Raw genomic sequence first — 18,316 nt, forward strand, 5'->3', positions numbered from 1 at the left:
ATAATTCTAGTGGCTTTTCTCTTTTCATCCTCTACTGCACTTACAAAACTCCTTAAACCCACCATTAATAAACCCCATTTCCTGCCCTGTGGCAAGACAGCATCTTTCTAAGTTCAAGCCCATGAGAAGTAGGATATAGGTTCCATGTTCTGCCAGGAATTATGCAGACAGGGCTGTAAGTGAAAATAGGAAGTAGCTTACCAGATGTTACCTAGGAAAAGTTGCTGTTTACAGTTTCAAAAATTTTGAAACATTCTGTTAGATAGTAGGAAAAAAGTCTACTTCAAACTATTTAAGGCCTTTAAACAGAATGTTAGGTTTTCTGAGAAGACAGTAAGACTATGTGTGTATATTTAATTTTTCTAAATCTGTCATAAGAATTACAGATCTGCTAATATAATAATGCTGAGATATTTCTGTAACCAAAATGTCTAAGGAGATCAGTAAAAAAAAAAATAAAAAATTAAGCTACTCAGAAAAGTTACAAGAGAGAGTAATGTGCAGTCCTGTAATTTTCTCTTCCTCTAAGTTCATTGTACAACATGCAAAGAGAAATCTGCTCAGGTTTACTGCAGCAATAGAATGGCAGGATGAAGGATGTATGACAAGGGGAGGACTTACAGGGATGATTGCTTGGCCCAACGGGTAGGTCACTAAAAACTACATAGCAAGTTTTATTTCTTCTCTAATGAAGTTAGAGAGGACTTCTTCCTTGTAAAAAATTCCTGTCATTTTTGACTAAACAGTGTTTTAGTGCATCAGCAGGAAAACATTTCATGGTTTTTATAAAACTTAAAATTCAGTATTCAAAGCTTGAATTTTTGGGGGTTTAATATTTTATCAATTTGCATTGAAACATTTCCTCTCTGTCTGATAATTCCAAAGTTATAAATTATATCATCTCAATCTACACTCTAAACTATTATAAATACCTTATCAATGTAAGTTATAATAAAACTCCTGAAGGAAGATGATCTATGGAATGTTCCGTGTGAATTTGTCAGGATTTGAAAGGAAGTTAACTGTTTTAAATTTTCAGTTTGGAGAACCAGTTTTGTTTTTACAAAATTCATTTTTTGGGGTTTTATCGAAGTATATTTCAGATAAGCTGGTTTATGTTTATGGATTCTCTGTAATTAGATGTAGTCTGTCTAATGACTGGCACTACAGGTGCCAGTTCTGGAGAATTTTGTAGACAAACCTCTTCCTTCCTAAAGACCAGTAAATCTGTCTCAATCTTTTTCAGTGAAATTTTTAGTATATATTTTATTGTCCCAGTGAGAAAGTTTTATGAAGACTCCAAATTGCACAAACTTCCAGTATGTATAACTTCACTCATTTTTATTCTCAACTGAGTATATTTAAATATTTATAAAAATAGTATCATAGAACAGAATAATTCAGGTTTCTCCTCTGTTATATACTAAAAGTTAATAACTAGTACTCATAACTCAATGTATTAGGATTCTGCTTAAATTACTAGGATGTGCCTTGCAGTTTTAAGAATCAGAACAGCTAAAAACTACTCCATTATTTTTCCTCCTAGTCATGTTTTAGTTTGTTCTACTATAATTCTGAATAAGTACTTCTGAATAAAATATTCCTGGAAATAGGTAAGGAAAATGGAACTTAACCATTAAACTTCATGGAGAATAGAAATACATTTAATGATGTAGTGCTGTGATTGTACTTTAGCTGTTGGATAAATAGTTATATTTATCAAGAACAGATTCTTGATAGGCAGAAAGAAGAAAATGTTTCAGCTCTTGATGGCCATCCCAGGAAATGAATGTCTGTGTAATTCATCAGAAAGTTTAGTTCAGGTTAATTCTCAGTGGGGATATATGCCTATCTGTCAAATAAATGGTACGCTTGAGCTGTTCTAATGTTTTATCAGCTGCATTTAATACAGATTTTGTTCAGTGGGAAAACTACTGTACAGCTACCTAATTCTCTTTTCAAATTACACACAGAAGAAACGATAATAAAAACATTATTAACTGAAGCAGTGGGAATATACATAAATACAATTTTGTAATTGATACTTCATGAAACACTAGAAAAGCACCAATTTTTTTCCTTTTTCTTGTTTTTGAAGATACCATTAGAAGTGATTAATTGTATATAAAGTCCAACACAGGAGATTTTTCTACAAAACTACAGATTATTTGAGATGTAAAGATGAGAGGTATCCACAATGTAACTCAACCTGTAGCCTGCTCTAACACGGAAACAAGTGTACCTGAAGTATTCCTCAAAAATTCTTAATTGTCTTTTTCATGTAATATTCAGTGCTGAAAACTGCTCAGCAACCCTCAATACATTATGTTAGCTTATAAATAAATTAATAGTCATGGTTTTAGTTATATTTTTAGATATATATTGTATATCAATGCAGATGGTGTAGTTTTTAATTCTAGTTGATTTTCGTGTAAGTAACATCTTTATTTGTATGTTTGTGAACACTGTAAACAGTGGTTATCTTCAATTTATTAACATCCTTTTTTATATTTTAAAGTCATTACTAGGTCTCCTGTAGTTCTCCCATTTTTAGTATGAATCTTAAAGCTTTCCAGGTTTTCTGCTGGGAGAATTAATCTTTCCCAACTCTTTCATAAAAAAGAGCTTCTATTAATATATCCAAAGAAGAATTGCTCTTTCTGCTGTTGCATCAACATTATATATTGCTGCCCAACTTTCTAATTGTATTCCAAACAATCTTCTGATATATAGATGCTCATCTTCTGGATCTTTTGATGTTTGATGCCTGTTTCAGGTCACTATAACTGCCTGGCCCAGTGTCTCCAAATTGAGACTCCTTGTGAACCCTTCTATGTAATTAGTTAGGGAAGTGGAAGAATAAAACTTAAATAAGATATTCAAATAATAATTTCCTGCTTTTGCTGTTTCAAGCCTTGTAGCAACTTTATTTTTATTTTACTGTTTTTTTACAGGTGGATAATGACAACTATAAAGCTCAGTTTTTGAAGACAAATGAGGAGGATAAAATGTTAGAAATTTCTGATTTGAAAGCATTTACAAGGTATTCTGTATTGATCATTGCCTTTACGGGGGATGTTAATGCTGCACTCCTAGAAGGCAAGCCTAGTTCCCCTGTAATTGTCTCCACTTTTGAAGCAGGTTTGTAATTTTTTTCTACTTTACAAAGATCAAAGTTCACAGTTTTTCTTTAATTTGACAAATACATGAGCACTTTGAACACAAGGTGGGCTTTTAATACAGATTTGTCGTCACAATATTTTTTCTTTAATATTTAAAAAGGTGTCAGACAACAAAAAAGGGATGGTTATAAATACAAAGTTTTACGTTTAGTTACACTGGGATCCTACCTTGCTCCATGTAAAATGTGGATATGTGGAACACAGCTAACTAGATAACTTCTATGGCCAATGAAGAGAAAGGTTCTGTCTATACATTAGCATGTATATATGAGATACCTGTCTTAGGCAGGGATGACTCCTTTGTGGAGGTACCTGTTAAGAGACTACTGAAAACTTCATGCAACATCCTTGGTTTTGGTGCAAAATTTAAACATAAAAAATTAGGTGAAGTGAATCCTACAATTTATAAATAATATCTGTCCTCAAGCAGGCTTGAGGACATTATCTGTGTATTCTTTGTGGAAGGAAGTTGCTAGTGAAGGCCCATAGAAACTCTGCTTGAGTCAGCTGTTCCACAGATTCTAAACAAACTGGGGAATGAGCAAGATATTAAGGTGACAAAAGCAGATGATGCAGTTAACTTAGTCAGAGAAATAAAACTGAGAGATGAGATGTTAAAGAAAAATAGACAGCATTTGCATTTGCTTAGAAAACTATAAATAGTACAAAAATATAAAAATGTACATGGGGAAGATTTAACCCTAACTTTACATACGTAGATCATGGTTATGCCCTGTCTACAGTACTTGCAGGTTTTAAATTGTTTTCCATTGTTTAAACAAACAAACAAGCAAAACACTAAAAATATTTTCTTAAGAGGTATTGAAGTTCTGTTTCATTCTAACTAATTATCATCTCTGTATAAAGCAAAATTACCTTATCTCTAGTGGGTCTGCTGCAAAACAACTTTTTAGTTATGCACTCAGGTTAATGTCTGATTTAAATGTAGTACACAGTGACTTTATTTATCATTCATCTTTCCTTTGATGTATGAAAATCCAAGGTCCCTATTGATATGATATGTATATGTATATGCATGTGTGTGTGTATATATATATATATAGATATCTCCAATGCTTTAAATAATTAAATTTAAATTCTAAGGATTTCATTACCTATTTCTATGCCTGGAAGATTATATGCTATTTTGCTGTAGAAAAAGATGTGGCTATGTGGTCGCTGGGTCTATTCTGAGACAGACAGCATCCTGTGGTACCTCTTCTGGTAGCTCTTTTCCTTATATCAACATGTGATACATTAGGAGGTGCAGTACCTTTAGAGAGGAAAAGATTTATTTTTTCCATCTCATTTCATCTGGTTTGTACAGCTTAGTATATGGATTAGTTAGGACCAGTTGACACAGACTCTAGAGAAGCCTCAGTAAGCATTTGTTTGGTATAAAAAACCTGGGAAACAGGACAACTGCATGTAAATCCTTGGCTGAGGGAATGTGTTTACCTTCCGTGGCTTGATTTCACTATTTAGAGGTCATGCCACATACTTGTCTGCTCAGGTAGAGCAATAAATATTTAGCTGCCTGGAAAGAATGTTACAGCCTTTTCTTTCAGATAGGGACATTGGGAAAATGATTTATACCTTTGCTGTCTTAAGAATAAGCTACTGAAATTGGCATTTGACAAGATACTGCCTCCAGGAAAAATGCATGTTGTGCTTGCGTCTCGGCATCAGTTAGTGGAAATTTTTTCCTAAAGATTTAGTTGTGATAAGGAGAGAATCTTAGGAGCACAGGTGGCTTGTTTATATGTTGGAGGGAGCTTGTTCTTAAGAGAGGAATACTGTGCTATTTTCAGAAAGGAATACTCACTGACTCTTGCTTCTTGCTTGTCAACTTGTGCAAGGATTTGCCAACTCCAGATGTGTTTTGAGGTATAATGATGCTTTCAGGCTTTTTAAATAGATAATCAGAAAATAGTTTTCTGAGTAGCAACTACTGAGTGTTATCTAATAATTATTTTAAAAGTTTGCAGCATTCAGTGCCATCATTAAGAAAAGGATTTCACTAGATATTTGGCTTTTTAATGTGTTTATGAATATTTGCATATGCAATATTTATTTGAGAATTTTTAATACAACCCAGAAAATATCAATGAAATAATACTGATATACAAAAAATATAATTTTAATTTTTCAGGTTTTACTCTAATAATAATAGTAGTAAACTGATTAAGTGGGTCATTGAAATATTTATTTCAGTGCCTGAAGACCCACCTAACAACATAACTTTTCAGAAGATACCAGATGAAGTAACAAAATTCCAAGTAACATTTGTGCCACCATCTGAACCAAATGGAAATATTCAAGTGTATCAAGCTATGGTTTACAATGAAGATGACCCTGCTGCCATCCAGATCCACAACCTTAGTGTCATTAAAAAAAAAGATCAGTCAGTCACTGCCATGATAGAAGGACTAAAAGGAGGACATACCTATAATGTCAGCGTAAGAACTGATACATTTGGGGGGGCAGGGGGGGTATTTATTTTTCTTTTATATAAGTGTGAGATTCATTTGAAACTTTGGCTGAATATGACATTTTCATGCCAAGAATGTTGGGGTGCAAAGAGAGGCAAGCCTGAGGAACAAGGGGAGCAATGAAGAGGATGAAGTGAGTGGGAGCAAGATGCATCACTAGTCTGGATGACCAGTTCATGTAGGAAGGCAATTTGTGACACATAGTCACGAGCACAAGACTAAAAGACTCTCTTAATTCCAGTACTGACATTGCTCACTGGACATGAAAGGTCCGTTTCTGCAAGGGCAGCTTGCTAGAAGTATGTGCATGAAGTACTTTCAAACAGTCAGAGACGGACATGGGAGGAGGAAAGATCATTCTTTAAGTGAACTTGCTTACTTCTTTTTTAAGAGCTACATTATAAGCAATGAAACGTTACCGCACTTAGGATTTCAAAGCAATATAAAGTAAGTTCTATCCTAGTGTGAATGACAGAAGCAGTGTTTCAGCATTTATTGTTGCTACAGATATATCCAGAATTGGCCAATATGAAGCTATTACAATACTCATTAAAACAAATGTTTGTTTTTTTAAGGTGTATGCAATTAATGGTGCTGGTGCAGGGCCAAAAATTCAATTGAAAATAACCATGGATATCAAAGGTATGTTCCATAAAGTATGCTGTATCTGAAATCTCTATAAATTCTGAAGAAATTGCTGTTCCACCTGTGATTACACAGCTGTGTCCCTTGAACTATTATTTAGGGGCTGCATAATGTAGGAACAGAAATGTATAATTCATCCCTTTGAATTGTAGTGTTTTGCTGATCATTTGCTATTTGTATCAGAATCATACTGTCAAGCACATGCATACTCACTGAAATAATCATATCAAGTTCAGTATTTTAGTCACCATCAGCAAACAGTTTAGAATATGACATAGGATTAGCTAAGTATGCAGTATCACAGTTTTTGAAATAAACAAAGTCATTGATTTATATTAATAGAAAAATTAAAACTCACTCTTTTGTATTGTTTTTTTCTTTTAATTGAAAATTATATACATGGGCATTTACCAGAATATAGTTTTTAGAGGTTTAAGACAGTAAGTAGAACATTAAGTCATCCCTGAAAATATGCTGGAGATGTTTTTTTGCATAACTCAACTGTGTGCCTGACTCATGTACCTCCACTGAAAACATTGTAAAACAGAACTCTGTGGTATATCTTTTCTTAAAAACAGAACCGCCAAGGCCCAAAAAGAAACCAGCACCAGTTTATGATACCAGTGGAGCGTTACTTGTCACAGATACAACAATTACAATCAGAATGCCAATATGTTATTACAGTGATGATCATGGCCCTATCAAGAAGATACAAGTTCTTGTTGCAGAAGCTGGAGGTAGAGTTTAATCAATTCCCTTGAAAGCTGCTTTCAGGTTCAGGCTGTTTGTCTTTTTAATTTACTTCTTGGATTTCAGTAATTTCATTTTAGAAGACAGACAACAAAGTCACTTCTGCTGTGGCAACAGCAATAAGGGCACACAATACCTGTGGGCTGGGTACTGAATTCTGGGAATGCTTTCCAGTGAAGTGTCTTCTATGCTGTTTGAAGCCACCAATATTATTCATTCCCTAATTTTATCGCGACAGTTCTTTATTTTCTGTTTCCTTGAAAACCACCCCAACATTTCACATTTCTGAGTAAAAATAAATAAGAGGTTTTTGGGGTTTGGCAAGGTTATTCTTCTGTTGGTATTAGTGTTGCCTGTAAAAGAATGCAGCCATGTGCAGCTGATATTTCCATTTCGGTATGGGGGCAGAGAGTTCTATAAATCCCCTCTGCACACTGTGGGTAAGAATGTTTATTCCCTTGTACGGACTGATGAACATTTACTCGTGTGAACAGTGCTGTGGAACCTTTTGAGTAATTGCTTACCAATGTGAGTGGGAGTTTTATGATAGGACGTCTCATGGCCAGGCTTATTTTACCTAAGAAGGACAGACTCCAGGCATTTAAATACCTTATTTTACTTGGTTTCAAAGTATAGAAGTAAAGAATGCACATTAAATGAATACACCTTAAGTGCCTCACTTTTTTCTGAATTTTGAATTTTAGCACTAATCCTAATGACATTTAGTTCATAACTATTGCAGTGAAGATTCTCTTGAACTGAAAGATAAACAAATGCCATGCTAAGCAACATAGTAAAGATTTTTCTCATGAGCTGCTGGGTATGCCATGTATGTAAATCTAGTAATTTTTTATGAAATAATTCTTTGCTAGCTAGCTAGCTAGCCATGCTCAATTTCAAAGTCAAGTGTCTTGCACAAGAAATATACTCTACAGGCAGAACTGCTGTGTGAAGTTGCCCCTCGAAGTTTCTACATATGGTTTAGTTGGCTTACTCAGAGTTAACAAAACATGGATAGTGTGGATGGTAAGGAAATTTGGGTTTAAGTGCAAATTCAGTTATAGACTCGGTTGTGTTACTTGCACCAATAGCATGCTAAGCTCTTAAAAAATAATTTCCTATGTAACTTCTTTAATTGCAGTCTGGTTAGAAAGTAAATTGTATCTATTATTTCTTTTCTTGACAATAGCTCAGCATGATGGGAATGTTACCAAGTGGTATGATGCCTACTTCAACAGACCAAGGCCATATTTTACAAATGAAGGCTTTCCAAATCCACCATGCATAGAAGGAAAAGAAGATCTGAGTGGGAAAGAAGAGATATATGTCATAGGTGCTGATACTACATGTCTGATACCAGGCAGCCAAGACAAAATATGTAATGGCCCACTGAAACCAAGAAGGCAGTACCTGTAAGTACATTTGTCTCCATGTTTGTCCAAGAGAAAGATTTAAGTGCGATACAAATTTATGCAAACACTCAAAACATGGGAAAATTAGAAAAGGAGGAAAATTGATCATCATATGTATCTAATTTAATTTTTTTTGCCTGAGTGTAGATATGGAGACAAATTTTTTACAAAAATTTCAAGCAAAAACAATGCTTATTGAGTTCTTAAATTAAATAAAACCAAAATTGAGATAAGTAATTCACACTGAGGTTTTTTATACATTTAAGATTTTGACACAGTTCTTGCTGTCTGACATAATGTCACTTTTGCAGGTGAATAATGATTTAAAATTATGTTATACTAAATTTAAATATATTCTTTTAGTTTGTAAGTGAAACAATTTTTAAGAAAATGCACATAAACGATATTTCAATACTTTTCCTGGTTTTCTTTCACAGATTTAAGTTCAGAGCAACTAATATTAAAGGGCAGTTTACAGATTCTGACTATTCTGACCCTGTCAAAACATTAGGTAAGAAAACTGTAATTTACTAAAGTCTTTCTCTATCTCTAAAGTCTACACAATTCCATGTTTCTTTTTAATACAGTGGTTTCCATGAAGTCAATAATCTCTATGTTTCTTGGATATAGTTTAACTAGAATGGCTGAAGAAATATACCCATTGCGTTGTATATCCTTTTGAGGTAGTCAAGGGACACTATAGCCTGGACTGTTAAATGAAGAGGCAATAGTATTGACAAAGTTTATTTGCAGAAATTCAATTATACCAATAAAAATGTTGCCTGGATAGTTCATCTTGTTTGGCAAACTGCCAGTAGTTGTTCTGTTTGTATTTGTACTGTTTCCTTCTGTGTTGGATGTAGAACAAGTACTGGATGCATGACAAATTGGCTGGGTGGCCTGGCCGAAAGAATGGTGGCTAAATGGAGTTCATCCAGCTGGCAGCTGGTCCCTAGTGGAATTTCCCAGGGCTCAGTATTTGGCCAGTCCTGTTTAATGTCCCTGTTGGTGATCTGGCTGAGAGGATCTAGGACACCCTCAGTCAGTTTGCAGGTAACACCAAGTTCGGCAGGAGTGTTGGTCTGCTGGAGGGCAGGAAGGCTCTGCAGAGGGGTCTGGACAGGCTGGATTGATGGGCCAAGGCCAACTGGGTGAGGCTGGACAGGGCAAAGTGCTAGGTCCTGCACTTGGGTCACCCTGTGCAGTGCAACAGGCTGGGGACAGAGTGGCTGGAATGATGCCCAAGGGATAAAGTAGCTGGGAATGCTGGTCAACAGCAGCCAAACATGAGCCAGCGTGTGCCCAGCTGGCCAAGAAAGCCAATGGCATCCTGGCCTGGATCAGGAATAGTGTGCCCAGTAGGAACAGGTACAAGGATTTTCCTCCTGTACTTGGCACTGGTGGGGCCACACCTTGAATCTTGTGTCCAGTTCTGAGCTCCTCAATACAAAAAACACTGAGGTGCTGGAGCGTGTTCAGGGAAAGACAGAGGAGCTGATGAAGGGTCTGGAGCACAGTTCCTGTGAGGAGTAGCTGAGGGAGCTTGGGTCATTTAGGATGGGGAAAGGGAAGCTCAGGAGAGATCTTGTCACTCTCTACCTGAAAGGTGGTTGTGGCAAGATAGGTGTCAGTCTCTTCTCCCAGGTAACAATCAATAGGCCAAGAGGAAATGTGGTGACAGGAGAGGTTTAGATCAGATATAAGGAAAAATTTCTTCACAGAAATAGTGTTAAGCATTTGAATAGGCTGCCCAGGAAAGTGGTAGCCACCATCTCTGGAGGAATTTAGAAGATGTGTAGATGTGGCACTTATGGACTTGTGATGGCCTTGGCAGTGCTGGGTTAGCAGAAGGACTTGATGATCTTAAAGGTATTTTCCAATCTAAGTGATTCTATTATTATATTCCAGTGAGCTTAATGGCAGGTCATTTGAGGGCATGACCCTTTAGCTCCTTCATCCTTTATATATAGACAGCTCCGTGTGAATTAATAAATTAATATTGTCTAATAGAATCTATCTGGTTCTAAAGTCACTAGCAAACAGGCCAGCAGGTATTTGGTCTGCAATCAAACATAATTCCTTCTTGGCCAAGTTGATATATCCCCAAAACTGGGAATGACATCTCTTGTAGCAGATTGCAATAAGATCTGTAAGTTCTTTTAATATATTTGTAAGTCAAAAACTTACTAAGCTGAGCCTTAGCCCTGAGTTTCTGAAAATGGATATCAAGACAACTGGATGAGTACCCAGAAGAATTTTAGTGGGCACATATTTTTCATTTGGCATTCATCTTCTGTGATATGAGCTCCCTTATTCATCTAATCCATTTTAGGAATTTGTTACATGATCTGATACTGAAGACCCTGAAATGCTAATTCATTACCTGAATATTCTGAAAGGATCTGGCACTATTTATCCAGCCCAGAATGCTTTGGAAAGTGCAACATAAAAGTTGTCTTTATATGCCCTGAGTTTAAAAGTTTCAAGCAGTTTTAGCTTCTAAATTTCAGAGTAATTCCATCTTCCGTGGAATAGGTAATCAAAAGCTCTTTGCATGCTTTCTTGCAAGTGCTTGGAAATCAACATCAAGTTGATCTATCACAAGTGATGCAGGTACTGCAGTCGAATGGTCCTGAAGAGAGAGCACTCTCTTGAGACACATGGCATGAGGAACCTTGCCCAAGAGTTTCCTTAGAGAACATGTTTGGTTATAGGAACTTACAGCTTGCTCTACAAATATAACTCAGAAAGAATGCCAAAAAGTCAGCTTTTATAAATCTTTGCAACCCAGTTACTTCTACTGCACTCATAACTTCAGCTGCTCTCCAGGAGGAATTTATGCTGCCTGAAATCTGAATTGCAATTTGATTTTAAATCAGTTAGCTTCTTTAGTAATAATCTCTGAAATCTGTAGGTTTCCAACATTACACTTTCATTTTAATGAAACATTAATTTGAATGCTGGCAGACATATTCATAACAGTTTAAAAAATCCTACATTACTCTGGTTTCTAAATCTACTGATATAAAATATCTTTGATCTGAAAAATCATCAAGTTAACCTTTCAGTGCAATTTAATATTATGTCTTAGAAGCAGAAAAAAATATGGAAAATCTTGAGAAATCGTTTTGTGAGACATATCAGATTCTCTTGTAGCTAATAGGGATTTTGTTAGGTAGGAACACTGAAGCAGAAGTCTAAGGGAATATACAGCTGCAATAATGGTTTTTAATTATAGTAAAGGATACATTTTAAGAGGGTGCACCCATCCAATCATATTTCATGTACCACAACCTTCCTCTTGACCTGGAGAGGTGGAGTTTGTTCTTCACAATCTATGACTCTCATTGCAAAGTTATTGTCCATGCTACAATAAAAGGTCAGCATTTTTCCATGAGATAATTAAGGTGCAGTGATAAATACTGTCTAAACTTGTAATACATTAAGGCAGCTTGTAACCATTTTGTAAACTCCGATGGTTCGGCAAATCACTGTGGGATAACTGGTAGTTCTGTGCAAGTGTACCTTTTCCATGTTAATTATAGAGCTGATGAGACAGGAAATAATTGAAATAATATTTCCTGACACTGTCTTTTGCACAGAAACTAACCTTGTGGGATTTTATTATTGCAATTTTTTATCATCATGTATTGAGTGCACCACTTCAGAATTACATGTCATGATATTCTCTATTTTGTCTCCTTTTCCATGCCCATGATTATCTCTACAGACATGTATACAGAGATATGTTTAGTCCTCTGTTGCAAAGAAGCATGAGAAAATTTGGGGTTTTTAAATTCTTGGTTGGCGTTCTACCAGCACTGTTTTGTTTAATAACATCTGCATTTTTTGATTAATGCTAATTGTGCATTTTAACATAAGCTTCAATGTTCAGTGCAAAATAGATAGAACTTTTGTAGAGGTTTCTTTTGATATTCTTGTCTTCTTTCACATTGCTACTACTTTTGCCTCATCACAGTGAATCGTGAATGGCAGGAACTTTTTCATTCCTTTTCTCATTGAAACATTTTTGTATGTACCTGTTTTTCTATTCCATTATCTTTACCTAAGATTAAAATTTTTCTTACCTTGTAACATCCAGTGTTAAATCTAAAATTTTACTAATGCAGTGGAAGGATTGTTTCAGGTGTTTTTCAAACTATACTGAATTCTGTTGTCTGTCACTTCATACAGGCCTGATATTGCTTATTCATGTTGGTGTCAGTCTACAACAATCTCACACTTTCTTCTGATAAATTTCTACCTAGCCTACTGTTTTCTAAGCTGTATTGTAGCTGATTATTCCTGCCTACATGTAGAACCATGCACTTGTTCTTACAAAAGTTCATCCCACTGTTTTAAGGTGACCAGATAAATAAGGATCATTTTGAATTTTAATCACATTCTCTAGTGTACATCAGTCCAGATTATCTGCAATATACTTTCAAATCCAAAAGTCACAAAGCCAAGACTATGGTGTTTCCCAGTGTTTCCAGTAGGAAGGATGTTGTTCCTTGTCTGGGAAATAGTTTCATAGGGCAGGAAGCGGTACATTTTCTCCTTTTCCTTGAGACTAAACAGGAGCTAAGTTTTTCTACAGTGGGCCAGCAAGTGGAGGTGAATGTCAACAAAAGGGAGCAATACCAGCAGTAGAATTACCTTGCTTTTTTTATTGTCACTGTTGCCTAAGAGAAAAAGAGGGTGGGTTTTGTTTTAGGTACAGGATTACAGGAATGGTGGGAAATTAAATGAGTCCCAGAAATTTAGCATTATAGAAGTTCAGAAAGAGGCCTAGAAACTACTAACCTAAATAATTTAAACATTTCTGAATGAGCTTTCATTCTCACCTGGAAGGACTGATTAGAATACCAACACTTTATTTTTCTATCACAGAGGTCTTTATGATTACTTTTAACCTGCTACAGTGGTTATTCCTAACAATATCACCAATTCTCACATAAGCCAGGAGCATCAGTTAATGGTCAGTGAGGCAGATTAATCCAGAAAGTTCAGATCTCATCACTAGTTCAGTTCATTCAGCACCCTTAAAATATCTCTAAAAACAGTGTTTTACTTTGCCTTTGTGAGTGGCAGCTGCGAGTCTCATTGCTTTAGAGTTGTGCTCTCCCTTTTTCACTTGAGGAGCTGGAGCAGTCCTGCACAGAGACTGAAGCAGGAGATGAACTCAGGCCAGTGTTCACACAGATGTTACTGCAGTATAGACTGACCTTAACCTGTTCAGCAGGTAATACTGAAAAACACCAGGTGACACCTGCACATTCAGCTGTATTAAAATAACATGTTGGATACATCAGCAATGCTTAAGAACCCTTACATAAAGTGTTTCTGGTTTTGTTATACTTTCCTTTCTGAAGCAGCTCTTCAACAAGCATAAAATGGGTGCAGTTAGAGTCTAAAAGGGTCTGTCTTTCATTATTCCCTAATTCCATACTGTCAGAAATTTAAAAATTCCAAAGAATCTATGATATATTAGCTTTCCACTTTCTGTTGCAGGTGAAGGACTGACAGGAAGATCTGTAGAAGTTGTCCTTGCTGTTACTTTGTGCATACTTTCAGTTGTTCTTTTGGTGGCTGCAGTATATGCTTTCGCAAGGTGAAATTTATATATCCTTCCATAGCTGGTTTGAAAACATTCAAAAATGGTTTAAAGAAGAATTGAAATAGTCCTATAAGTGGAACTAATCTGTAATTTCAAAATGTCTTGATTTTTGGTTGGGCTTTATTTTGGGGTGGGGTTTTTTTGTTTGTTTGGGTTTTTTTTGTTTTTTTTTTTTTTTAATCTAGAACTTTAAGGAGAGACTCACAAAGAATTTAGTCTAGTGAGGGTAACCTCCATAAATGAAGAAAATCCAAGTTCTCCAGAGGGTAAATCAGTGTGGTAGCCTTTCTTAACCTTTCAGAGCCACTTCTCTATTGACAGATCAGAGTGTCAGCTGGTTGTAGTTATCGTGATGGCTAATACTATCTACAGCTGGGTGTGAAATAAATACTCTCAATTATATTTTCTGTCTTCCTAATAAATTTATCAGTTAAATACATTGAGTTCTCACATGGAGAACACAAATTGAGTTTTAATTCAAATAGTAAACAAAATATCCATGTAAAGAATCAGGCTGTGTACTGCACACATGATGGTAGTTTTCTCATTCATCAGTTCTGTTCTTACACAGCTGCATTATTCAGGCATTTCCAAAGAATTTATGTAGAAAAACTAAAAGAATACAGTATGTAGATTCTTTCCTCTGAATTTTAGACATCATAAATTTAACTAAATTACACTATTATGAGGGAGATAATGATAAAAGCCAAGGAAGGATTCTTGGCAACCATTTTTCAGTTTCAGCCTGTCAAATCAAAGCATTGACATATGTGTCCTTAAATATTTTGTATGTGTATTTTTCACTATTATTTTCCATTTAGAATTCGGCAAAAGCAAAAAGAGGGAGGCACATACTCCCCACGAGATGCTGAAATTATTGACACGAAATTCAAACTAGATCAGCTGATCACTGTGGCAGACCTGGAGCTGAAGGATGAGAGATTTACACGGTAAGCATACTCCTCAGGCAAAACAGTAGTCCAAAGGGTCTGTAGCCATGACCCCTTTCTGACCTTTGCTTGTTTGGAAGTGTTTGTGCTGTTCTTATTTACACAGGTCACTGAGATCCTTTTTCAAAGAATGACCTCCAGCCTCAAGACACTTCTCACTAGCTTTTAGAAAATCACTTAATCTTAAGCTCTTTTTATGACAAGATAAAAATCTAAGTGCAAATTACTGTTTAATTGTGTTAGCCAAAGAAGGGCTACATATTTTAAATATGCAGAATTTCTGAGTGTTTTTAATGGCCCAACTTTTTTATGTAGGCTGCAAACTTACACAACCTTTTGAAAAAGCCAGACTCCTAGAAGTTCCTGTGAACTAATTCAAGAACAAATCAACTAGCTCAGGAACAAATCTGTCATTGTTTAATTGACATTTTGAAAGCATTTGTCTTGTTTAAAAAAAGAATTGGCATAACATCTGGGTTTCTGTGGAGCTCAGCACACTGGCTATCCTAACATCTGCTCATTTAAGGTGCATGCAGCAATTCACATTTTGTATCTGACAAGAAATCTTGTCACAGATATTTATCAAAATAACTGCTTTTTGACTGCCAGAAATGTTGATATTACTCAACAAATAAATATAATGCTGGTTATCAATACTATGTGACATCCAACTGTGTTAAAAATATTTGGAGAACATTCTTCACCTGCCTGTATTTTCCCTGCTGTCTCACAGATGAAACACTGTGGTAGGCAGTCTCCTTAAAGATGAGAAGCCCAAAATAGTCTTGCCCTAGTAGCCAAATATCCTACTGTTGCAGACTAGGAATAGCTGGAAGATGAAAGGTTGTAGCTGTTGACCTGGGGCTTTTGTGTGTGTCTGTGTGTGGTACAGGGTAAGTTGATTGCATGTACAAACCTGTTCAAAATAGAGCACACAAGAATGGCTGCTGGTAACAGATGAGAAAACATACTGGGAATCATCTGGAACTCATTGACGTAAGGGCTGGGCTATGTCCTGTGCGGGGCACTTGCTCAGATAGCAGAATTTAGTACCTGCTAATAACAGTGCAAAGCATCTTCTGAAGGCAGAACCATTGCCAATGCACTGCAGAAACTGTGCTTCAGATAAATAATCTCAATGGATCTTCAAAATTACCTTGTATCCACGTTGTTAGCTGAATATTAATAGAACTAATGTTGTTTATGTACTAAAGTGTTAATGGATTTTACTTCCAGATACTCTTCATTTTTCTTTAGACGCAAGGAGATTTTTGTCATCCAGTAAGTTTTTGTATTATTGAAGCAACATGGTGTGTTTTCCATTCTCTTCTCCTAACCTGTGTGTTATCATACTGTATTGAATTATATAGCTGATCAAAATGAAATGTCAATCTTTGACAATATTCTAATGGCAAACAATGGTATTTTTCATCATGAGATCATATATATTGTTAGTTCCTAATGCTGAATTATAGGACTCCCACAATTATTTTCAAATAAATCAAGGTAATTTTTAAATGGAAATTATAACACAGTATGGCAATACAGTCCTGATATAAACAACCTATTCTTGAAACAAAGGCAGTGTAAATGTGACATAAGAAACATGAAGTTTCTTTCCTTTGGAAATTAGGGTAACTTATGAGAAACTAGTTTTTTTCTCTTTTGTACTTACACTGCAGCTGTTTCATGCACTATGTCCCTACAATCTCAGCAGCATATCCACACAGCCAAATCCTTTGTTGGTTTGGAGATACCATTCTGCCACTTTTCTGTCTAAATTATTTTATTTTAAAATTTTTTAATTTTAAATTTTTACAGTCTCAAACTCTAAAGGGTAATTGAAAACTATAATATTTCATACTTATGTACACTTTGTTGTGATTTATGCACAGCAAAACCTTTACTGAACAGTGCTTAGTTACATCGCCCTTATTTTAATGAGTCGGTCTCACTTTTTGGTTTGCAATTTGTCATGTCCTTCCATCTCTATTTTCCTCCTCCCTCCTTCCAACTGTGCCTTAATGGCCAAAAGCAAAGACTTTCTACTTCTGTCATTGTAAGGTGCAGGATGCAGCTGTTAAAATTTTGGATTATTATTTTTCAAATTATATTGTCACTGAAGCTACAGCAGACTCCTTGCCCAGGTCCTTTGCTGAGCATTATGACAAACTGTTGGAGTGCAGGCACTAATTGAGAGCTCCTCAGGACAGGATTCATTACATCTTTTCATCTGAAGACAGAAAATGTGCTCCGAGGAACCCTCTTAGATAACATATAGTGATGAGGGGCAGGATGTGCTTTATCTGTTCAAAATTCTTTAGTTTATTTTGGCCTTTTTTTTTAAGCCTCTAAGAATCTTTCACTATGTGTAATATTCTGTTCTGGTAAAGTCAATGGCAAGAAGGGACATTTTAGGTATCTAGTACTGTCTTTAATACAGTTAATCCTTCCTGGTAATGATGAGTTATATGAGGAAGCTGGCAGAAGCATGGCCGCATGTACCAAGGCAGCTCACTGCAAAACCTAATGACTAAAATGTTTTTGTTTCCTGCTTTTATATTTCCGCAGTTGCACCATAAAAGAACTTTGTACCTGTTGCCACTGGGGAACTTCAGATATGCTGAAGTCAATCACAGTCCCAGTTCGTGACCCTATCATTCTCATGATTTGTGGCTAAAGCAGTGACATGTTGGCATGTTTAATTACAATATTTAATGTTGATGACTGCAGTCTAACCATGTGTATGGAACAGGCATTACTGAATGTGCACAATCTACATGGCTGCATTTAGGCAGCTGTCTCAGCTGTGTTTGCAATGCTTGCTGTGTTGCGGTTCATGGCATCTTGCAAGTGTATGAGGAGGGCAGAGATGGGCAGAATCCTTTACCAGACTGGCATGTTTGTATTTTTCGGGCAGCAGTAAATCAACTGAAATCTGGTCCAGCTTCACCCTGAAAGGGCAGTGGGTAGTTTGCGTGAAAATCCTCGGTGAAAACAGAACAATATAGATTTCCTCCACCTACTAATCATTCCATTCAGTGCTAATTTGAAGGCACTATTTTGGAAAACAGGTTTTTTTGTCACTACTCTGGCATGATATTGTTCAGCTGCTATAAATCAATAAAGGCACATACTTGTAGCTGACAGAGCTGATCCACAGAATCAAAATACTCCAGCCTGCTCCACAATGTATTTTGGAAAACAGGGTTTTTTTCACTACTCTGGCATGATATTATTCAGCTACTATAAATCAATAAAGGCA

General features: G+C 35.9%; 1 protein-coding gene across 4 annotated transcripts in view; it reads left to right on the plus strand.

Moving 5' to 3' along the window:
• PTPRQ (protein tyrosine phosphatase receptor type Q) overlaps positions 1–18,316 on the plus strand; it is a 125,851-nt gene that overhangs the window by 83,309 nt on the left and 24,226 nt on the right. For 3 of the 4 annotated variants that reach the window (XM_039704215.1, XM_039704218.1, XM_039704217.1), the window contains 8 exons: positions 2,955–3,141; positions 5,397–5,641; positions 6,250–6,316; positions 6,898–7,056; positions 8,259–8,481; positions 8,919–8,992; positions 13,996–14,095; positions 14,923–15,051. In XM_039704215.1, coding sequence (XP_039560149.1) covers positions 2,955–3,141; positions 5,397–5,641; positions 6,250–6,316; positions 6,898–7,056; positions 8,259–8,481; positions 8,919–8,992; positions 13,996–14,095; positions 14,923–15,051 — 1,184 coding nt within the window. The remainder of the gene's footprint in view (positions 1–2,954; positions 3,142–5,396; positions 5,642–6,249; positions 6,317–6,897; positions 7,057–8,258; positions 8,482–8,918; positions 8,993–13,995; positions 14,096–14,922; positions 15,052–18,316) is intronic. The other variant, XM_039704216.1, reaches the window with a different exon arrangement.

The sequence above is a fragment of the Passer montanus genome, unplaced genomic scaffold (assembly GCF_014805655.1).
Source record: "Passer montanus isolate IOZ18808 unplaced genomic scaffold, ASM1480565v1 scaffold17, whole genome shotgun sequence".
NCBI lineage: Eukaryota > Metazoa > Chordata > Aves > Passeriformes > Passeridae > Passer > Passer montanus.